Source organism: Phodopus roborovskii, unplaced genomic scaffold, assembly GCF_943737965.1.
Source record: "Phodopus roborovskii unplaced genomic scaffold, PHOROB, whole genome shotgun sequence".
Taxonomy (NCBI): Eukaryota; Metazoa; Chordata; class Mammalia; order Rodentia; family Cricetidae; genus Phodopus; species Phodopus roborovskii.
This window is the reverse complement of record NW_026126433.1, coordinates 17,173,915-17,198,267: the sequence shown is the minus strand read 5'-3', so window position 1 is coordinate 17,198,267 and position 24,353 is coordinate 17,173,915. Positions and strand designations below refer to the sequence as shown.

The 24,353-nt window shown below is 37.4% G+C and overlaps 2 protein-coding genes across 9 annotated transcripts in view; one reads left to right on the top strand and one right to left on the bottom strand.

The window, feature by feature from the left end:
- The window catches only part of Cp (ceruloplasmin), a 57,900-nt gene extending 35,897 nt beyond the window's left edge, over positions 1 to 22,003 (top strand). The window contains exons 13-20 of one of the 2 annotated variants that reach the window (XM_051185927.1): positions 745 to 884; positions 1,827 to 1,955; positions 4,558 to 4,664; positions 5,986 to 6,202; positions 6,543 to 6,682; positions 7,473 to 7,635; positions 17,556 to 17,654; positions 21,801 to 22,003. In XM_051185927.1, the coding sequence (XP_051041884.1) occupies positions 745 to 884; positions 1,827 to 1,955; positions 4,558 to 4,664; positions 5,986 to 6,202; positions 6,543 to 6,682; positions 7,473 to 7,635; positions 17,556 to 17,653 (994 nt within the window). In that variant the 3' untranslated portion in view covers position 17,654; positions 21,801 to 22,003. Of the gene's footprint in view, positions 1 to 744; positions 885 to 1,826; positions 1,956 to 4,557; positions 4,665 to 5,985; positions 6,203 to 6,542; positions 6,683 to 7,472; positions 7,636 to 10,116; positions 10,399 to 17,555; positions 17,655 to 21,800 lie in introns of those variants that run through there. The other variant, XM_051185928.1, reaches the window with a different exon arrangement.
- Hps3 (HPS3 biogenesis of lysosomal organelles complex 2 subunit 1) overlaps positions 11,125 to 24,353 on the bottom strand; it is a 40,351-nt gene continuing 27,122 nt past the window's right edge. The window contains exons 14-17 of one of the 7 annotated variants that reach the window (XR_007834628.1): positions 23,152 to 23,259; positions 15,736 to 15,942; positions 15,038 to 15,132; positions 11,125 to 12,145 (exon numbers count right to left, since the gene is read on the bottom strand). Coding sequence is in view for 2 of the 7 variants with exons in the window: in XM_051185929.1 (XP_051041886.1) it covers positions 12,018 to 12,145; positions 15,038 to 15,128; positions 15,736 to 15,942; positions 23,152 to 23,259 (534 nt within the window). In the remaining 5 variants the exon portion in view is untranslated. Of the gene's footprint in view, positions 12,146 to 15,037; positions 15,133 to 15,735; positions 15,943 to 23,151; positions 23,260 to 24,353 lie in introns of those variants that run through there. The other 6 variants (XM_051185929.1, XR_007834631.1, XM_051185931.1 and 3 more) reach the window with 6 other exon arrangements.

The window sequence follows — 24,353 nt, the reverse complement described above, 5'->3', positions numbered from 1 at the left end:
CATATGTCACCAACACTGAAACAGTAAGAATAAATCCAAGTCATGAATGGCTACAGGGACATCAGAACCATCTGTCTCAGCATTATGTGGCATCATTTGATACTTCTAAGTGTGCCCCCCCCTTTTAATTTTTCCCAGCCATGTCTGCTCTATCATGTCATTTCATCATGTGACCTCATGTTCACACGACATGAGGGACTAGGGTAAATTGTGGGACAGATAGGCCCAGAAGGCTCAGAAACTTTCTGGCTATCAGTGACTAGCCAGATAGTTTGGTTTCAGTGATGAGTGTGGTCTGAGATAGAAAGAACTAAAAAGTAGTTTGTGATTTGGATAAAGTGGTTAAAAGAAACCATCAGTTAACTAAAACTTTAGAAAAAAGGAAATGACTATAAAAATGTGCTATTGATTGAATCTGGATTTCATAACATATTAGAGTGGAAAATGTGATGAGATGATTTGATCAATGCCTCTCTTTGGGGCATAGGAACTAAGGCTTCCACAGGCATTACTGATTGAAAGGTCAGCTTAACTAGGCAAAAGACATGGCCAGGACTGAAATAGCACACTAAATACTCCTTTTTATATGACACCTTGCTATTTCTAAAGTCTACTTTTTTTTCTTACTGGGAAGGAAAGTAATTTTAAATGAACATAACTATTCACAAGAATCTTGACTCAAAAATTAAAACAATTTCTTTTCTTTCATGAAAATAATAACCTACATTGATTTATCTTTTCTAGTATTTCAAATGCATTTTTGGATAAAGAAGAGTTTTACATAGGCTCAAAATACAAGAAAGTTGTTTATCGTCAATTTACTGACAGTACTTTCAGGGTACAGGTGAAGAGAAAAACTGAAGATGTGCACTTGGGCATCCTAGGTAAAGTAAACAGCCCCACCCTGCTAGCCTTGGGTTAGCAACAAGAATTGCTTGCAGCAACAGGCATCCATGTATAAAGACTGAATTTTTCTAGTTGATATATCAAAGTTATTTTTAAGTCATTCAATAAAGAAGAGAAGCTTGAAATTGCTGAAGAATAATATAATATCACTTATTTCTATCAGAAATAATGTATTAATCCATACAAAATTACTTACACTTAACCAGGTGGTGGAGGCATAAGCCTTTAACCCCAGCACTCAGGAGGCAGAGACAGGTAGATCTCTGAGTTCAAGGCCAGCCTGGTCTACAAAGTGAGTTCCAGGACAGCCAAAGCTATATAGAGAAGCCCTGTTCCCCATTTTCTTTTTACTTGATGCTCACAGCTTTGGTGAAGTTCCTAGAAATTACCTCCTAAACAAAACCTTAACCAAACTCTTCTTGTTACCACATACCCCTTGCAAAAAGAAGCACAATTATTTACTTGAAAATTAAAATGTAATTAACCACAAGAAAAAAAATATATGAAAATTAAGATGTAATTAATCACAAGAAAAGATTTATATGGGGGTTGAAAAATGTGTTTTCTTACACAGAATCAGAGGTTAGTTGCCTTTAGGTTTTCAGAAACCACATGGCAGAATGTATAACCTGCAACCTATAAGGTGCTAAACTCCTGAACCTTTCAATACTTCCACAATATCACAATTTCCCTAGTGAAATACTTTAGACCAGATGTTCTCAACCTTGCTAATGCTGCTACACTTTCATACAGTTCCTCAAGTTGTAGTGACCCCCAACCATAAAATTATTTTCATTGCTACTTCATAACTGTAATATTGCTACTGTTATGAATCATAATGTTAATATTTGTGTTTTCTGATAGTCTTAGGTGACACCTGTGAAAGAGCCAGTACTAATTTTCCTTTCCACTCTTACCAGGTCCACAAATTCATGCAGATGTTGGAGACAAAATTAGAATTGTCTTTAAAAATATGGCAACTAGGCCATATTCAATACATGCCCATGGAGTGAAAACAGAGAGTTCTACAGTTGTGCCAACATTGCCAGGTACTGAGGGCAGAGGGATGAATCATGCAGATATTATAGCAATTTCATAAGTGCCAGCTACTGTAAAGAACAGCCCTTCTAAATAAGTATGCTGTGAGGAATTGCAAAGTTGGAGACAGAGAGTATAAGGAAAAGCTCTGTGTGGGTGATTGTGCACAAGTACTTTGTACCAAACCAATTTGCAGAAGGGCTGTAAAAAGGAACATGGAAGTACCCAACATTTGCAAACATTGAAGAGTGAATTAGAGAGATGCTCCCTCTGCTCAACTAGAACATATTTAAAGTAGTATCTGCTACACTGTGGTGTAGAATATTTATGTACCAGGCTCTCAAACAATGTCTGTGATTTGGAATTTAAAGCCTAGATCTTTGCTTAAGTATCTGGCATGTTCCAAGAGCTCAATAGATATTCAATTAAGATAAAAATTGAGATACATTATTACACTCAAGTAGAAGCTAAAATTATTTTACAGGAAAGGGATTGTTTAAAAAAAACTTAGTAGTTCTCAAATGTATCAAACAACAAAACAGAGAGTGCTCTGCAGAATTACTTTTATAAATTTAAGGAAACAGAGAGCAAAATTTCTCTCTTGGTCTTCTAAGAAAGACATAGATACTATTGAGTTGTAACCAAGGCTATGACAAAGATTAATCAGAGTAAGAGAGAAACTGGTTTTAGGTAGGACAATCAGTAGGGCTGGACACTGGTGAAGACGTAAATGATAAGGGAAGTGCAGCTCAGGTTAATTGTGGGGTAAGATTCTAGGTCTTCAAATGGGAGCATGTTTCGTGTCTCTTAGAAATGGTGAGGAGCACAGAGATGAGAGCAGAGTGAAGAGGGAACAGAATGTTAGCAGATGGGAACCTGGAAGAGAAGAAACTGGATGAAAGAAAGGCCTGGGAGGCTATGACTAGGACCCAAGGTTTTATACTAAATACTCACCTGAGGATTTGAGATAAAGAGGATTTATTTTATCATTTAAGAGGCTCTTCTGTGTGGTATATGAGTAAGTGACTGTGGGAGAGAAAAAATGGCAGTATTAAGGATCACTTGGGGAAATTCTGCATTAAACATATGAAAAAAATTACCAGAATTAGAATGAATAAGACTAAGCAGAGGAAAAGGCAAGAAGTTCTCATACTGCAATTCCATTTGACCGTGATAACAAAACGTCCTGCTGAAAATTGAACACAGTCTCATGGTGACTGTGGGGCTTTGGGAATCAATCCCTGGTGACAGAGCAGGCTGGAAGAGTAGCTTGTGGAAATAAAAGTGGTAGGCAAAAGTAAGACAGTAAAGTGCTACATTTACATTTTATGTTCTTGGTTTTTAAAAAATCTGCTTAGATAAGGTATGATGACTTTGGGACTAAAAGTGATGACTTGAGAAAAGGGGGAAAACCCACACATCCCTTAAGAACAGACCTCAATTCTTGATTGATCCCCTAGTAAAGGATTTCAGGCTACAGAATATTACTCTGAGAGTACTATGCTCACAGAGTATGGCAAAGTCTATCTAAGCAAATTGGACAGACAGTTGACAGGGCCAGTACATGAAAGTAATTGTAAGTCAAGGTCTATGGACAGATATACAGGAAGTTTTGAAGTCACTGGTTAGATTGGAAAAGAGCCAGGAGTACATGGGAAAAGAGTACATGACAGAGTAAGAAAATAGAGTAACCGACTATCTTCAAAGCATCACGGACCAGTATATATCTTGCTTGTGACAGAATAGTGACAACGAAGCACATGGTGTGACAGAATCATATAACAACAGAAGAAGTAGACAGAATTGGGACAAATCACTGACCTTTAAGGTCAAATGGTCTCATGGCTCCTTGCAAGGAATTATCAGCTCATTGAGCAAAGCAGTGAGAAGGAAGCAGGGAAGAAGGGGAAAGGGAAGCTGATTCTACAGGGTAGCATCAGTATAGAAAAACACGAGCAAGGTGCTGAGGTGGGGAGTAATGACATGGTATCTGCAGAAAAAAACATATATTAAGAAAACCTACTGTAGAGTTAGGAAGAAGAATCCACTCATTTTCTTCAAACTATGTCAAAGAATGACAACCCTCTGGCTATGTTATGACAAGTAAATGAGAGATGCTTAATTCGCGGTAAATATATGATGGCATAAAAACACTTTAGTGTATTAGAACTGAATTCCAGGGACATCACGGTGGTTAAATGGGTAAAGGTGCCTAGCCTGATAACTTAAATTTGATTCCCAGAACCCACATGGTTGAAAGAGAGAGCTCTCACAAACTATTCCAACATTCATGTGTGTTGTGGAGTGTACATCATCTGTCTGTCTGTCTGTAATGGTCTCTCTCTGTGTCTCTCTGACTCTGTCTGTTTCTCCCTTTCTCTCCTCACACACACATGCCCACACATATACATCCACTCACTATTAAATTAAAAAACTAAATTCCTACTATTATTTTTTAACATCTTTACATTATTACTTTCTGAATCACTAGTTACCAAGGCTTAATGTATGCATATATATTGTGTGTGCATATAAAATATATATACATATGAAACATATGTCTGTCAGATATAAGCCATATATAACCAGACATGTAACTCTTGGTTAATTTAGGTGAAATTAGCAATTATATATGGCAAATCCCAGAGAGATCAGGTGCTGGACCAGAGGATACAGCTTGTATTCCATGGGCTTACTACTCAACTGTGGATCAAGTTAAGGTAAACTTTAAACATTTGTTCCATAAGAATTTTCCATACAATTGAAATAAGATAAAGTTATAGTTTTCCTGTGCTCCAATCCATGTCAAAAATCCCAGGAAAATAAATTATTCTGTAATCTATTTCAGTTTGCATTTTCAGTTTGTTTGCTTTTAAGCATATAGTCATAGTTATCTCATTCTGGCTGATTTTTTTATAACACTTAATAAAAATTACAAACCAGTGTATTTTGTTTTTCTTTTGATATGAAAACATATTAAGTGAAAAAAGAAAGATGTGTGGCTTCAGAATTCTTTGTTGTAATAAAAGCAGTCCCAACAGGCAATCAGAACTGTATGTATATATTGTTCAATAAAATATCACAAAGCCAAAATCCTCCAAAAACCCTCTCAAGTGAGATGGTGCACTGTTTGGTCTGTGGAATGAAATCTTGATTAGGGTCCCTTTTGAGTTTCTGACATGTCAATACAGCTCCATGCTGGGTATCACCACCGGAAATTAGCAAACTTCAAACCTAGCGCCTTCTTAAGGGGTCTTCCTCACCCCTATTTCCTGTTGAAAATTACCAGCAACCTAAGTGCTGCTCTATCCATTCACTCAAGAAAGAAATTTGAACCACTCAGGTAACACAGCTAATCTGCCCAGCCCACTCTCTCCATTTTCACACTTCAGTACTTGTAATTTATCTCAACTGCTGCCTCCAAGGCTCCAGACTTTTCCAAGTCTTCTTTCAATTGACCAATATAACTGGACTAAGATGTAGATTTACTGTTGTTCTGTGTCTAGTGTTTCAGAAGCTACTTATGACATTGCCTGAATTTCACTAATACAAGACACAATCTTCCATCACAGACACCTGGCCACACCAACTCCTCAGATGTTTAACAGTTAATTGTTGACTTTTACATGGGTATCATTAGTGTTCTGCTTCTCCATGACAATGGACAATTTCCTTGGTTTCTACTCATTTCTCCTACAACAAAACATTTTGTTTCATTCAGCCATGGATTTATAGTGACTGGCTCATCCTAATAAGTCCACAAGCTAATGAAACAAGCAAGCAACACTGTTCATTCAGGTAGATCATGAGTTAAGCCATTCTTTTTTAAATCTAACTTCCACATCACTCACATGACCTACCTACTTTTCATCATTGCTCAACTTAACCATATCAAATATGAAAATATTAAAGTGGTGGCTTCTCCTTGAGCCAGGTATCTCACTAATACCAATCCCTTCAAAACTGCTGGGAGGTGGTTAAGGTCCCTATAAAATCCAGACCAACACTTCTAAGATAACTGCAGTTTCTGCTTGTTTTCAGGATCTCTATAGTGGACTAATAGGCCCACTGATTGTTTGTCGGAAATCTTACATGAAAGTATTCAATCCTATAAAGAAAATGGAGTTTTTCCTTTTGTTCCTAATATTTGATGAGAATGAATCCTGGTACTTAGATGACAACATCAAAATATACTCTGATCATCCTGAGAAAGTAAACAAAGAGGATGAGGAATTCATAGAAAGCAATAAAATGCATGGTATGGTTAACTATTCTAAACCACTTTCCTTTTTGACCCCTTTCTTCTTTCAAAGAAAATCATGTTGTAGGCCTGTTTTATTTAAAAATATTGTAATGTAAAATTCTGTTCAAAACCAAAATAGGGCTATGTTTAAAATCTTTACTAATTCCTCTCCCAATTCCAAACCCTCATCCGCTTTTAAATAAATTCACAATTAGGATTAAGGCTTTTCATATGAAGTAAATTGAAAAATAGCACTGATATTGGTGAAGTAAGCTCTGTTATATTGACCTAGTAATAATTTCTGAGAAGCCATTATTTGTTTAAACTATTCTAAAATGTGTCAAATTTTCCTCAGCTATTAATGGAAAAATGTTTGGAAATCTACAAGGCCTCACAATGCACGTGGGAGACGAAGTCAATTGGTATGTGATGGGAATGGGCAATGAAATAGACTTGCACACCTTACATTTTCATGGCCACAGCTTCCAATACAAGGTAAGAGCCTCCCACAGTAGTCATTCTTGTTCAGCTTAATATGTTTTAATTTAAGCCAAGAATACATTTCATCAGAAATATCTATAAAAAAGGGAAGCTTAAACATCATTGCAGTCTCATGGCTATACCAGCCTCCTCTCACCTTGGGTTAGGTGAATTAACACTTAGGTGTCAAGCAACTCACATCCCTAGAACATCTATCTAGTGAAAGCAATGGTCCTCTTAAGATGCATTTTCCCAGTTTTAAATGTAGAAAATACACTGGTTTCCAAAAGAAAAAGGCACATTTTCAGAATATCTATTTTATAATCTGTACTATATATATATCATAATGGGCTTTCAATTTCATTTCCATAGAAATATGCCAGTGACAGGGGTTGAGAATATCTGAACTGTCACTATTATTTAAATTCTCTATCTGCTTCCTTTATACTGTCTTTGCCTTACAATTTCACAAACAAGATAGACTATAATAGATCCAAGCACAATTGACACCACAGTTGGCTGCTTTGGGTAGCTCAAGTCTCTGACAAAGAGGCAAGCCAGAATCATGGTGTTGGACATAGTAGTCCTAATTAACCAATGTCCTCCTTCACATCTCCCTTGATGGCCCACAGTGCTGAGACTTTAGGTGAGGGGATTCAGGTTTTTTTTTTTTTTTTTTTTTTTTTTTTTTTTTTTTTTTGTCTTTTGTTTTTTTTTAATGTTTTTTTTCTTGTTTTGTTTTTTTAATACTTGGAGCTGGCCAAGGAAAGACTAAACTCAAATATTTATCATTTTTCTAATAAAGCACGGGGGAATTTACAGTTCTGATGTGTTCGACCTTTTCCCTGGAACATACCAAACCCTAGAAATGTTTCCCCAAACACCTGGAACCTGGTTACTCCACTGCCACGTGACTGACCATGTTCATGCTGGAATGGAAACTACTTATACTGTCTTACCAAATCAAGGTGAATATCCAGATAGTAACTCTAGGTATATATTATGAGTGCAATTAAGATTTCTGCTTTGTCTAAATACATCTTTCTGTATGAAGTCCTTGTGAACTTTCAGCCCTGATGTCTTCCTTCTCTACCTCTAAATAGAATGTTTTAATGCTAGGTCAATGGGATATTACTTACTTCAGATAGAATGGTATTGAATGTCTAAGTGTACAATGGACACTAACTTTGTAGTGTAATCACACCCTAAGCTGGTGTAAGGGAACAATCACATTATTTCTTTTAACAAAAAAGCAATGTGACTTATAAATGAATATTTAGAATTTAATTTCTTTAAGAGAAAACTTTAACATTTTTCTCTGTAGTACCTCCCACATAATAGAAGCATGAACCAGCCCAATATATTTCAGTCACCAGCCAGAACAGTTCTTTTTGTGTTTTTGTGCTGCTAGAGAAGGTCTGTTTCTAAAGGGACTGGGAAAAACTAAAATTTAAATTCCTTCTTCAATTCTTACAAATCTAGGTACACACAGACACACACACACACACACACACACACACACACACACACACACTTGCACATCCACAAAGCACAGAAAAATAAACAATGTTTTTGTGAATACATTCCAAAAACAAAAAAGTAAAATTCCAGCAGTGTAGTTGAGAATTTTAATCTAACTGGAGGAAGTTACATACAGAATATGCTTCCTCCTTAAAAATAATAGAAAGAGGTGGGCATGTAAATTCATGTTTGCCCATGCATGTTCATGAGTGTACCTTTTTGTATGAATGTGTGTGCGCGTGCGTGTGTGCGTGTGTGCATACGTGTGTGTGTGTGTGTGTGTGTGTGTGTGTGTGTGTGTGTGTGTGTGTGTGTGTGTTTGGTCCTAAGGACAGAGCCCATGATTTTGCAAATGTTAGGAAAGAATTTTACTACTGAGCTGTCTTCCCAGAATGTATTGCAATCTAAGTCACTCAACATTACACCTTATTGTAAATAAACTTTTTATCTTTGTTCTTGCATCTTTTTTTGACAAAACAAACAAATAAAAAGGTAGTTACTGGTAATGAACAACCACTTAAGACTGAACTATTGGGTTTAATGCCAATAACATTAACAAGGTAAAAAAGTCACTGAGGCTATACAAAGAAAAAAAGTCTCTACATCAGTGGTTTTTAACCTGTGGGTTGTGACCCCATTGTAGGGTCAAATGACCCTTTCACAGGGGTCACCTAAGACCACTGGAAAACACAAATATTTATACTAAGATTCATAACAGTAGCAAGGTTACAGAAGTAGCAATGAAAATAATTTTATGGTTGGGATAACCACAACATGAGGAACTGTGTTAAAAATATCATAGCATTAAGAAGGCGAAGGACCAGTACTCTAAATAAACAAGCTTGCAGGGCTAGTGAGTGAGATATCTCAGCAGTTAGCAGCACTGGCTGCTCTTCCAGAAGACCAGAGTTCAATTCCCAGTACCCAAATGTTCATAACCTTCTGTAACTCCAGTTGTACAACGTAAAGTACAGTTCTAGAGATCTAATGCCCTCTTCTTGTGTCTGTGGGTACAAGGCTCTCAAGTGGGGTTCAGATAATACATACCATGCAGGCAAAATACCCATACCCAAAAAAGAAAGAATAAGGAAGGGAGGGAGGGTGAGAAGATCTAAATTTATATTAATATCTAAAAACTTTCATTTGATAAACTTTTTATTGCAAAGGTTGTTTTGTTTTGTTTTGTTTACATCCCAACCCCAGTTCCTCCTCCCTTTTCTTCTTCCTTCTTCCCACCTTGACCCATCTCAGCCCCCATGTACTCCATCATGTTCTTTACACAAAAAGAAAATCCCAGGTCATACAATGATCCTTGGAGACTTCTCATTTTTGTTTTTTACATCACTGACTTCTCTTTGTCTTATATTTAATTCTATGTACAGAGGTGTTTTGTCTGCTTGTATATCTGTGGATCTGGTGTGCACAGAGTTCCAAAAAAGGCATCAGATCCCCTAGAACTGAATCATAGTTGTTAGCCAACATGTAGGTACTGGGAATCAAACCCTCCAGAGACATTTTGTAATACACAGCAATTGTCACCTTATAGACTCTGCTATGTGAATTTATTCAGTATTTCCTTATCAGACTCAGGCTCATTCCTTCTAGCAGAAAGCCTTATATCCTAATGTGCCTATCATTGCTGAACTTTGAGCTTTGGGTGAATGTGGTATCTGCCAAGATTTTCCACACTGAATTTACTATTTTTCTCTTTTATGATTAATTAGGACCTTTTGCAAAGAAGAAAACAAATTTCCTAAATTAAAGCAGTCCTAGGGTGAGATATTTTTAACATATGAAAAATAAATTAAGAAATTAAAGTAGTTAGTATTTTAAAAATAGAATATATGTAAAGCATCCATGTACAGACTTTTTTAACCATATAAAACACACTATTTTAAATAATCATCTTAAAATTTCTCTTTCTATAGAGACTAAATCTGGCTGAAAGAAATTGGTGATCAGTGGAAAAAAGATCAATGATTCATAATGATGTATGTGACACTGAATAAAACACATACGCTGGATTGGCTGTAACATATTTAAAAAAAAAAATGAAGTCATGTAACTGTTCATTTGTGAGGGAACTGGCATTCCGTCTGATGGACAGATCAAATCATGACATGTATTTGTTCACTGGGTAACACAACTGCTTCACATAGTTCACTTATTCCTGCATTGTTAGGATTTTGTAAAACAGCACCAAATAAACATATGAGCACATGCTGTCTTTGGCTATCCTCACAGGATCACTACAAAGTTCTCTGAATGGTCTCTAAATCTTGCCTTCTCATCAATTGCTCTAACAAATCATGGGGCAAAGGGGTGGGGCTAAAGAGTACAGAAAAAAATGACAAATGAAGACAGCAAGTTGTGTTTTACAGAAATCTGAAAAGATGACCAAAAGATGCTATCTGGAACTAGAAAAAGATAGAGTCCAATAGTATTAAATTTAAAAAATAAAATTCAGATAATGGAACAATAAATTAAGAAACTGCCAGTAAGAAGACTAAGTAAGCGTTCTATAGAAACTGGTGAGTAAGCAGACATTTTTGCTGAACCTTACTGGGCTCACAGGCTCTAGCAATGAGCTGGCCTTGAACATTACAATTTACAACAAAATGTTGGTTACTAAAAGGGCTCAATGGCTAAGAATACTTTCTGCTCTTGTAGCAGCCTCAAGTTCGGATCCCAGCACCCATATGAGTGGCTCCAGTTCTAGAGGACCCGATGCCCTCTTCTGGGTTCTTTGGATACCTGGATGCACACAATGAACATACATAAACTCAGACATGCACACACACACATAAAAAAAAAATACATCTTTAAAACAAACCAAACTAGACAAGCAGTGGTAGGCCACACCTTTAATGTCGGCATTCAGGAGGCAGAGGCAGGTGGATTTTTGGGAGATCCAGGCCAGCCTGGTCTACACAGCTAGTTCTAGGATAGCCAAGCCTGTTATACAGTGAAACCTTGTCTCAAAAAGCCAACCAACCAACAAACAAGAAAGTTATTAAAAAGACAGATGTGAACATTGTGATAGTTTTTTTTATTTCCTCACATACTGTGGTTGAAAGATTGAGAGTATATACATATAAAAAATAGAAACAAGACTTTGACTGAAAATATGTACACTCAACAAGCCATGTTAACTGTCCAATAAGTACATTCATCTAATTCTGAGAGAAGCACACGATGAGTTTCAAAAGTAGCTCAAAAGCCAAGTATGCAGTCTTTCACTAGAGTGAAACATTACATCTTACTCATACATAACATGAAAAAAAAAAGCAAATAATAATACAAATAAAAAATCTCTAATGATGAATATAATGTTTGATCAGCAAGAGGGGCATTTGCGCATACTTGCAATGCATTTTCTTCCAGTAACTCTAGGATGGACAGGATTGTCATGCCTGTCTACAGGTTGTAGACAGCACTGAATACGTGACATTATTCATAACAGAACTCTTTGTCCAGCTTTGAAAATGCCTGTATGTCACTTCACACCTGTGACACTTGGGAGTTTTGCATAGATTGAGGTCAGCACAAGATTTGTAATGAGTTCTAGGCCCACATAGGATACAGAGTAAAAACAATTAAAACTAAAAGGAAATGCATGTGAAGAGATTTTCTATCTTGAGGTTTTTTTACATTCTAGACAAATAAGTGGGTTCAGCTTATAGATTAAGTGAATAGCTATCATTACATGGTAAGGAAAGCAAGCACCATAAAACAGCTGCAATACACATTAACATGAAACCCTTTGGGATTATATTATCTAGGACTGAGCATTGAAAGTACAGTCACTTATATATTATAAATGATAACTTCAAGTCAGTGATTTCTTCCGGCTGCAAAAAAGAAGGTAGGGCAGGAAAAAGGCTGCAGCACCATCTTCTGGGAGAACATTCAAGAAATCCTTCAGGTCTAGTCCCACAGCAATGACTGACAAGGCTTCTGTTTGTGGGAAAGAAGAATGCATGCACGAGTTACAACTAAAGTCCATTTCCATTTGTTTTACAAATTTGTTCTTAATGATTCAAAGTTCCTTCAAGTAACAAAGTGCTAGAATTAGACCAGGCTGGCCTCAAACTCAGAGATCCTCCTGACTCTGCCTCCCAAGTGCTGCGATTAAAGGCGTGCACCATCAATGCCTGGCAAGTTTATATTTCTTAATGTACTCCTTCTAGAGCCCTTCACATTTTGTTTTGTAGTTAGCCCTTGGAATTTGAGTTACTAATTCATGGTAGATTGCTAAATTGTCTTTTAATCCAATTCTAGAATTTTCTAATGAAAAATATAATCACTTGGATGATGCTTTAATGTTGGGACTGTAGCTAGTGTATAAAGATTGTTTGGTAGGACATTAACACCATTATTTACCAGGAAACATTTGCCTAAATAGGTTCCTCTCTATAAATGACATTTCATGTAATTAATAAGCATAAATCTTTTGCCATAATCATATACTTTTTTCTTCTAAATGGTAAGTACTCTAGTAAATATTTTCAGTATTAAGGAATTCAATGGGATTGGGGATGCATTATAGAGCTCTTGCCTAGTTCCTGATTCACTCCTCAGCACCAATAAAAGAATGTGTGCAGGTGGGGTTGCCAAACATTTTAAAATAGATAATTATACAATTTTATGTTTCTATTACATCTTAGTTGGTGTTGCTCTACCCTAGTAACGATGACTTCAGAGAGCTGAGTAGATAGCTCAGTTCGTGTAATGCTTGCTATACAAGCTTGAAGATATAAATTCAATTCCTAGAACCCATGTAAAGGAAAGGCAAGCATTGCTGCATGCCTGCAATCTTGGACCTGGGAAGGCAAAAATAGGTAGGTAGAGGCTCACAGCTCACTGGCCAGTCAGCTCAGCTGGTAGGCTCCAGTTTCCAGTAAGAAACCCTGTGTCAAAAGGAGGCTGGTAGCTCTTGAGGAACAATGAATTGTACACATAGATGCACACATTCCCTCACTCAACAAAAATGAATAAATAATGAGAATGCCACCTTGTTCTCCTAAGAATAGTGTTCCTTAGAAAGCATTATTTTCTTCCACCTTTATCCCTACTCCAGCATCATCTCCTGTGTGCTCCTTACAAACCATCTGCAGGGCTACTGTATAATCCACTCAGTCATCTGCAATCTAAATCATCCTTCACACAATGGGATAGCCTGTCCAGTCACTAAGAAGTTAAAGAACTCTACAGCAGTGACACATGACTTTTAGCTTTGCAATCAGATAAATCTGAGAATACATGGATACTCTTCAACCTACATGCAGCACTTGTTGCTCTTCCGGAGGACCTTGGTTTGGGTTGCCAGCACCCATATCAAATGTCACAACATTCTGTAATCCCAGTTCCACACCTGTCACCTCAGGTCTCTGAGGTCACCTGCTCTCATGTGCACACACCCACATGCAGACACACCTAACAACTACATATGATTTAAAATAAAAAAGTAAATCATATGAAAAGTTACTGAGCCTTCCAAGTGAGTATCCTCATCTATGATATCCTGGGTACCATTTGTTAGCTTCAAGAGTTCTCTGAGAATTACAACAGGATACTTCTCTAACACTTAAGATGATCTTAATAAACAGCAACCACTAACTAGTTTGCAAAATTCTTATGATACACATAAGTTATTAATTATTTACCTAAATGTGTAGCCTATAAGTAGTAGCCTGGATACAAGAACTTTTACTTGGGGTAAGTACTGAGCAGTTACAAAGTCAGTAAAAGGTCACCACTGATCAATTCTCTTCTCACACCAGTGAGGCCCTCTGTACAGTATTTTAAAGGCTCCTCCTAACTGATAGGAAATGTCACCTAACCTCTCATTTGGTTTCCTTTCTGAATCCATTAATGTGTTTATGGCTTGATGTGTGGTTCAGTTAGAGAAATTGAAGATAAGAAAAGATTAAAATAGGGAGCAGAAAGGTGCAATGAGATATCTCAGCAGGTAAAGGTATATGCCACACAAACTTAATGACCTGAGTTCAATCCCTAGAACCACCAAAAGGTAAAGAGAACAAAATCCAAAGGTTTTTTTTCCAACCACCAGATGTGCATCATAGCACACGCAAACATGTATGCATGCATATGAACACACACACACACACACACACAATAAATAAATAAATAAATAAATAAGTAAAATGTGAAAATGTGGGCTTCAGTAAAATGTGAATGTGGTTCAGTAGGAAAAGTATTTGTCATGAGAGCACAATGACTGGAAGCCTCAGAACCCACATAAAAATCCAGGTGGGCTCAGTAGCCCATCTGTAACTACAGTGTGTGGGAATTAGGAGACAGGGAATTCCCAGAGCAAGCTGGCTATCTAGCCAGGATAGCCAAAACAGTACTCTGTCTACATGTATGCCTGCAAGCCAGAAGATGGTACCACATTTCATTAATAAATGGTTGTGACCTGGGAATTGAACTCAGGGCTTCTGGAAGGTCAACCAGTGCTCCTAACCTCTGAGCCATCTCTCCACTCCCCTACTAATCTTAATTTCCTACATGAAGTAAATTAAAAAGCTAAACTTCCAAATTTCCATAATACTTTAAATACAGGAATTGTGAATTTCCATGACAATAATCTGCCAAAATCTGGAAGTGATAATAACTTCAACGACATCAGCTCTGTGACTATACATGCTGAATGAGAATCAAATGTAAGGGGCAATACAAAAGCTGGAAACACTCCAGATAATTTCTATAACCTTGGTATCTCACTTAATATCATGGAGACAAACAAGCAATACTAGAGAAATCAAGAACTTGTCCTACTTAAAACTGAGAGTGAAATTCATAATTGTCCAAAAAAGAGAATTGTACCTTTTAAAGATGACAGATAAAGTTGGTGTTTCTCTCCACCACACTTGACTTTCTGACAAAGTTCAGGCAGCAGTTTTTTCCACCACAGAATCTATCTTAGAGAAAATGAATACATTTTAGTGTGTTGCATCTTATCCTCAGATTTCTATGAGAGTAAGAAGGCTGTGCAGACTAGAGCTAACAAAAAATGTATCCTTTGGCCAAGGAATCACCTCTGTTGAAACATGGCTTTTATCAGAAGCTATGCTTCTGATGAAACTCAAATAAAAGGAAAGGCCTATGACTTGAGGTATACATGTACACATTTATTTTCAAGGAAAAACACAGACATGTCCTTTTATCTTGGCTGGCAACAATAAACAAAAAAGTGCTAAATCTAAAACTCTACTAATTGCTAAATCAAAGACCCAATATAGGGAAGGTGTTTCCCCACCACACACATGTTGCTCAGCCCTTCGAGTACTCACTAATCTCAGCTAGAAACTAGGGCTCCTAAAAGATATGATAGATCATCCCATGCATTTTAATACCATCTAAAAGTACTCAAAATTTCTGACATTAAACACACATCTTCTTTGGACACACAACCCAGTAAAGTTACACTAACAAAAACAGTCCTCATTCTGCAGATAAGCTGATAAAATTACCCCGTCTTCTAACCACTGATCAAGACTAGAAGCACAATCTGAGATGCATACCCAGTGTTCTTCCTTCAGTTCCTGATTAGCATATGCAATGACTGCCTCCGGGCATCTCTCTAGCAACGTGTCTATGCATTGTTCATACTCCTGTAATCTTGTATGACATAGAACATGAGCACTGAGGCCAGCAACAGTATCTTCTGAGAGGGGCTCCAGAAATGGAATAATGGATGCTACATCAAATGAAGGGCCACATATGAGAGACTATGAACAAAAAAGTGAAATGTTATGGAATGAAGCATCCCAAATTAAAACACAACATATAGTATAATTTTTCAAAATGATAAAATCCCACTTTGCCAAAAAAGAAAGAAAATGCAATTTTAGAAAACATGAACTTGGCCTTGAAATGCTTGTACTGAAGAATAAAATAATCTTAAATTAAATCTTAAATTCAGCTCTATTTTAAAGAAATCTGTTTAATACAAAGCAGTCTTCTTTAATGAAGACTCTAACCTGAGGATATGACCAACATGTGGTCAGAGATTTTTGCCCCATAATGCTTTGCATGTGTATTCGTAACACTGAAAGACCATGGGTGGTTGCATGTCCAACAAGAAGGAATGAGAATAAACTATGGCACATATTTCACAGAACATGATAGAATTGTCAATATTATATTTCCAAATGTTCCTTAAGGAGGAAAATAATTGTGACAAAACTGAGCCAAGATGTCTTGGGGTAAAATTGTATGAAGAACATGACCAATGTTATAAAATCCACACAATTTATAAAACTATTATAGGAAGATCTCTGAAAGAGTATTGTAGTTTGAAGCAGAGATTAGCTCAGCAAATAAGGAGGTGGGACAAAGCCCTGTTTGAAATTTCCCTGACTTTCCCAAAATTTCAATGAGAAGCATTGTGTATGTGTGTTCATTGGATGGGTGGGGGGGGGGTGTAACTATCCTTGTTAGGATTAACTGTCACCATAACACAGATGAATCTCAATGAATTAACTGCCTTTATTAGTTTGGTCTGTAGCATGTCTATGAGGTAATATCTTGATTGCTAATTGATAGCAAAGGCTCTCATTCACTGTGGGCAACACTATTCTCTGGGCAATTGGTCCTGGGCTACATCAGAAAGTCAGGTAAACATGAGCATAGGATTAATCATTGAGCAACACCCATCACGATTTCTGTTGTGCTTCCTTGGCTCTAAGTGAGTTCCCTTATTGAAGACAATGCTGCATAGAATGGCAGGCCATCCTCTCTTCAGGTTCCTACTGAGCTCCTGCCCTGACTTCCATCAATGGAACACTGTGACCTGGAAGTATAAAACAAATAAACCCTTTCCTCTCCTAAGTTGCTTTTGATGTTTGTCACAGAAACAGGATCATACTAGAACAATAACCACAAAGAAAATTGAATATATTTTTAAAAACGATTGTGAGATGGAGAGATGGCTCAGCAGGTAAGAAAGCATGCCACCAAAGCCTATGACCTGAGATTTTTTTTTTCCCCTGGGACCCAGATGCTAGAAGGAGAAAAGTGAGTCCCCAAGTTTTCCTCTGAGTTACACATATACTGTGGCATGAATTTCACTGCCCCCACAAATAAATAGTAATTTTTTTTCCTTTTAAAGTGACCTAGTCATTTGTATCAATACCACCTGTCACATACTGAATGACAGGTACAGACATTACTTCAATATTCATAAATTTATTAGTATTTCCTTTTAAGCAACTCTACTAGTTTTTATGTTTAAACTCTATAGCATTTTTTTTATTCTATCATCAAAATAATCTCCATTTTGCCTTTTCTTATTGAGAGATATAATTATGGCTTTCTTTCACTGTATCTTCTTTTGCTACAGCATCTTCTCAGAGGACAACCTGGAACATCCACTATATATTCTTAATCAGCATGATTAATTTATGCCAGATGTCAACCAAGGAGTGGCCAGGAAAATAAGGTATCCTTTCTTACCAAGCTAAATAATTTATCTGAATAATTTCCTGGAAGTAAAACAGCACACATGAAATAAAGTGAGGCTCTCCCACTCACACTATCTCCCAACACTGAAGGAGGTACAGGTTGCTTCTTTACTGACTCGTAATTAAATGGGATAATGGGTATGGCAGGAAGAGGAAAAGCATGGGTACCAAACCAGAGCTGAAATGAAACTAGTCAAAATAGCACAAAATGGATTACTTGTAAAAGTTTAGTTCCTTCTAGCTATATTGCTAAACAAATTTAAAAGTCAGTATAATAAGTAACACTAAACAACACTTAATCATGTGGTAATATATTATTTATGATTTATTAAAGATTTCCTGAGGATTCAAAAAACAATGTTAGCCACAAACCATAGAACACCTTTAATCCTAGGACTCAAGTTTAAGAGATAGATGGAGCTATCTGTGAGTCCAAAGTCACCCAGGTCTACAAGATAATCAGTCTGAAAGAGTAACAGATCACATGTCTTTAATCCCAACACTAGAGGAGTATAAAAGATAGAAGCAGGATCTTCAATATTCAGTATGAGGCATTCATTCTTCATCTACATTGAGAATAGGAACATCCCAACCCTGTTAGAGGTAAGAGCTCTTTGGTAGACTGGCTGCTTTGCTTCCCTGATCTTTAGGTTGAACCCCAACATCTGTGGTTCTGGTTCCATTTACTTTTCCTGAAACATAATCAGGCACTGTGTCATATCCTATAAATCCAGCACTGAGAGGTAAAATCTTGAAAAGCTCAGAATTTGGTGGCAATATAAGCCACACAGTGAGACACTGTCTCAAATAAACACTCAACTAAACTTATCACTGAACTAAAATTGGCCTAAAGATTACTGTTACTCATAAACTAATTCTGAGGTTTATAGGGCCTGCAAGAACCCCCAAGGCACCTTGAACAGGCCTGAAGCTGTTGGACAAAACTTCTTGCCCTGGAGTTGTCATTGGTACTCTTCCTGTTTTGCTAACACACTCCTAGTGGGGAGAAGCTAAGCCTAAAAATCCTATTATTTTCCACTGTATAAGCCCATTCCATCTCCTCAATAAATCGCATTTGGCATTCTGACATTGCCACTGAACAAATGACCTGCTGTCTTGCCTTTTATTTCAATATCTAGGTCTCTGCCCAATTCATGGAACAGATGTTAGCATGAACACTACAGAGGTTGGTTTCTTAGACATTTTTTGTTTGTTTGTTTGTTTGTTCTGGAAATTAAACCTTAACACATTTATTCCTTTCCCCTAAAAAAATCCCTCTGCCTCAGCTCTGATTTGATAGACTTCTCTGATTTTCTATTGTTATAGGCAAGGAAATGGGGACATGATGAGGAGCTATAAGAGGGATAAAAACCAAGAAAATATGGGAAAAGAGAAAAAATATTTACTAGTCACAGTGTTCTCTCAAATAACAGCTATCTACCTATCACTGACTTATAGATTTTATAGTAATTATTATACAAATATGCCCCACAGTAACTGAAAGAAACAGACAAACATACCAACCCACTGGGGTTGGGGAGACAGACAATTTGGAAACATTCTCAGGTGATTCTAAACGTGCAACACCTCTAATTGGGACCCAAAGAGACCCTTTGGGAGCTCTGATGGTCATTTTCTCTTAATGACTGACATTAACAGATCTATGGATAATAAAAAAAGAAAAGAAAGAATAAAGCATAACTAGAATGACTAAGGAAAAGATTTATAAAAAAGTTTAATTGGCATATTTTCTATCTTTAACAACAAAAATTCACAGAAAAGGATAAAAGAAATGTGATGGGAGACATTGTGAGAAGACCAAATCTATGAAGCCCAGACATGGATGAGAGAGAAGAATCCTATCTCAATGGCACAGAACAAACTTTCAATAGAATTATAGAAAATTCCCCAAACTAAGGAAAGACACAATGCAGATACAAGAAGAACACAGAACACCAAATAGGACCAGAAAAGAAATTCCCAATGCAACATCAAATTAAAATACTAAATATACAGAACAAATGTTACAAGCACTTTCCCATCAGCCTTGTCCCAGAGCCACATCAGTCCCAAAGTAACACGCAGAGACACTGTATTAATTATGAAACTGTTGGCCTGTTGCTACTGATTCTTATTGGCTAGCACTGTCTTAAATATGAAGTCATTTCTATCGATATAAGTAGTTCCACGTGGTTTTATCATAGAGAAAAAAGGGTCCCGACCTTTTACTCCTCTTGGTCCTACATTTCAGCTCCTCTCTACTACATCTCCCAGAATCCTCCTTGTCTCCTAGCTCTCGGGGCTTCCTATTTGCCAACAGTGCTTTATTCATTAACCAATAAGAGAAACATATTTACAGAATGACATCTCCCATCAAACAAAGACAATACTGAATACTGCAAGAAAAAAAGCACAAGACACATATAAAGTAAAACACATCACAATAATTGCTGATGGAGACTTTGAAGCCAGAAGAAACTGGTACCATGTACTCCAAAAGACCACAGTTGCCAACCCAGACTACTTTACCCAGCAACACTTTCTCTCTCATATTTGAAGAAGGAAAAAAACTTTTCATAATATAAATAGGTGAAAAGAATTATTGTCTACTAAGCCAGCCCCACAGAGAATACTAGAATCAAAACTTAGGGCTGAAAAGAGGATAAGTAAATCCAAGAAGCCACATAAAGAAAACAAAGAAGCCATAATTACAGAAACACCAAATAAGACAAAGAACACAAAAGGGGGGAAAATAACAGCAATCAACAAACCCCTTAAATAGTACCTTGGCTCTCAATACTAAATATTGGCTTTAGTTTCTCATTCAAAAGACAGAGGTTAATTAAATGGATTAAGTTGTAGCATAACAAATAAAAGACCCAGATGCTGATATTGGGTCAAGCTTCAAGACTACTACTCTTACCTCTACCTCAGAGTGAATGGTGATACTGGCCCACCAAACTTCAGCTGCAATTCCAGACTGCTATGCTCTCCTCAACATGGCTGGAGAATCCTAAAATGACTACTGAGGACCCTGCTCCTATATTTTCTATCTCTCTTGTGCTAGATTAAAGGCGGGAGAGATCCCTCTGCCTTTGCCTCCTGAGTCTTGGGATTAAAGGTGTACCACCACTGCCTGATCACTATAGCTTGAGGCTGACTTTGCTTTCTGAATCCTCAGGCAGGCTTTAAAAAAATCATAAAAAAAATATATCACCACATTAAGTAACAAAATCAATCGTTTGTTGCCTTCAGAGATTTTAAATGATTACTGAATTATACCTTTTGACTGTGATTATAAATGTCCTTTGAAGCTTTATCAGTTGAAATTTCATAGCATATATTACAATGGTAGCTTTAATTACATCACTGCTCTGGATGTTCTGGGAAGACAAGGCCCACAACTCATTCTCAGACAGTAGCTATAAAATCAACAAATAAGAAACTAACATAGGACTTTCAGTGTCACACAGATACTAGAGATAAGAGACAGTGAAAAAAAATCTTCCTAGGTGATACATTGTTGTGATTAACTGATAAATTACTGATCCTTCTGCCTCAGCATCCTAAGAGCTAGAATTATAGGCATGTACCACCATGTCCAACTCTGTAATTGTAATAGAAGAATGTAGGCCACACAGTCTCAAGTCTGAGTCTATATAATCTAGCCTCTTGACTTTCCTTCCCTAGCCCATCCCTACCTTCATAATTGATAAAAACCACATTTACACCAATACATAAATTTTTTATTAGGAATTTCACACCCAAATCCTTAAAGGGATCAAGCAGAACAAAAGCACACATGGAGCCCTCAGCATTTGGACATGAATTCACAGAGATAAAAGTGTTACAGTCATGACAAGCTATGCACTGCTCAGACAACAGCTACTCGAATTAGTCAGACCAGGCCTCCAGAGTTTTACCTATAACATAAATTGTGTTCCACAATTCTTTTGAAAAAAATCTCTTCTGGGGTCAGATAAACTGACTGCTTTGACATATTGTTCATAAGACAGATGGTAGTGGTAGCTTGGGTAGGAAGTCTTAATTGTGTTAAGCCAAGTTAAATAAGACTCATGATTACAAAACATCTTTATATATTTGTACACTTTTATTTCACATAGGTGTTTTCAAATACATCCTAAAACGAGGACAGTTGCACAGTGCTGAAATCAGCTCAGATGCCCCATATGTCAGCAGTTCCAGGCAGAAGCAGGATTCCAAAGCTCCTGAATGTGATCAGCTACAGAGTTTTGTCCCCAAAAGTTATATTCTAAATTAACAAACCATGTGATATCACATCATATTTAAATTGTATGTTATACTGTAATATATTGTATGCTTCTAAAATAAGAGGCATGCCCTTCTTCAGATTGGGAAAGTTTTCCTCAATGATTTTGTTGAATATGTTTTCGGCACCTTTGAGCTGGGCTTCCTCACCTTCCTCTATGCCTATTCTAAGAGATTCATATAAAGTCCCTCACAGAAGGGGGAAGGGACAAGTCCCCCAGAGCACATGGGAAGTGGGGGTGGGGGGCAGTGAATGGAGGGAGAAGTAGGTGAAAGAGAAGGGGAGGGAGGAAAGCACATGCAACTAGGAAGATTGAGTCAGATAGGAATATAACACAGAAGAGAGAGAGAGAGAGAGAGAGAGACGAACATAAAAGAGGAAGCCATTATTGGTTTGAAGAGAAAACTGAACCTAAAGAAAGGTCTAGAGACCTACAAGATTGCCAACAAATAAGAATTTAAGCAACTGTGGAAAGGCTGCCATAAATGCCCTTCACGGATAGCAAGATCAACAACTACCTTATCCACCATCATGGAACCCTTATCTAGTACCTCTTGGAAACAGAAGCAAACACCCATAACTAAATACTAAGTTGAACTAGAATCCAGATGAAGAGGGAGAGGACAAGACCAGGTTGCAGAAACACATAGAGACAGCTGACCTGAACAAGGAGGAGCTAACAGGCCCCCCCAGACTGATAGCTGGGAATCCAGCATGGGACCAACTCAGACCTCCTGAATATGGGTCTCAGCTAGAAGGACTGAGCAGTCTAAGGGACCTCAGACAGTGGAACCAGGATGTATTCCTGGTGCACAAAAGGACCTTGCAGACACATACTCCATGGAAGGATACTGCCTTAACCTAGAGACGGGAGAGAAGTCCTAGTCCCTACTTCAAATGACTTGATAGATTTACATGATCCCACCTGGATGGCATTGCCCTACATGTGGAATTGGGGTGGGGGAATGGGAGGGAGGGTGGTCAGGGTGCATGTGAGGGGGCAGAGAGGGTAAGAGGGAGAGAGGGAGGGAGGGAAGGAGACAGGGAAGGAGGGAGGGAGGGGGAACTGGGATCGACATGTAAAATAAAAAATAAATAATTAAAATTAAAAAAAGAACTAGCTTGATGTAGGAGAAAGAGAGAGAGGGGGAGGGGGGAGAGAGAGAGAGAGAGATTTTATTTACCTGTAATTTCAAAAGGTCTTCTGTGTAATTTTTATCACCTAATGAATCAGATGATAATAAGACATGAACCCATGGATAGACTAAGCCATAATGACTGCAGGCATTTATCTGAAACATTAAAGAAATTGCATCACAAGCCAAGCATAACAACAGTAAAACAAATAAACAATTTCTTCATCTGTCCGTTAATCCTCTGGACATGTCAGACTCACTTAATACTCTCTTAGGAAAAGGAAGATTTTTAGAATATATTTCCCTAGTAAAGGGTGCAGTCTCATTGCTTCCACACCACATAATTGCAATAACTTTTTCCTAATATTTTGAAATTTAAAAATATTTTAAAGAAGTTCTATCTTGAAAAAAAAAGTGACATTGTTCTTAAGATAACTATATTAAAAAGAGTTAAAGGAACCATGGAAATAATTTTTAGTTATATCATTTGGGGGGTATACATTTTTAAGAAGACAGAATATCCTTTATCTAACAGATTACACAGGGACCTTTTCAGTAACTACAGAGTAGCTGCAGCAGTAACAGAAATGGGAATGAAAGAGGAAAGCAGAGTATGACAGGTAACAGGTGATGCCAAGGCTGCCTACAACACACCTGAAGCCGAGGGTATCCCTGACAAGAAATGGAAGGCCAGTGCTACTGTCCATTGCCTTGGGCTTTCTGAAGTTCCTCAGTGAGGTCCCTTCTTACTGAGTCCTCCACTGACAAGTACAAATGTTAACACTATTCTGGGAAAAGGCCTTCACATGCTGTGACACTGCAAGGTGGTAACAATGAAATAATACAGGACTATTCTTTATTTTGAGGGTATGGAATTTGAGACAGGTGGGGTCTCATGTGTAGCCCTGGCTGGCCTGGAAATCTGTTTGTAGACCAGGCTGGCCGGAACTCACAGAGATCCACCTGTCCCTGCCTCCTAAGTGGTAAGATTAAAGGCATATGTCATTGATACCTGCGTTCTACGTGGTAGTCTTTAAATTTTTTTTTTTATTTATATGTGTGTATATTTGTGTGTCCCATGGATATATGTTTGTGTGTGCCATGGAGCACATGTAGAAATCAGAGAACAACTTTCAGGAGTCAGTTTTCTCCTTCCACTGTAAATCCCAGGGATAGAACTTAGGTCATAACACGTGGTAGGAAAGGATTTTACCTGAAAAACTCTTGGCAGGCCCACATGGTGTTTTATA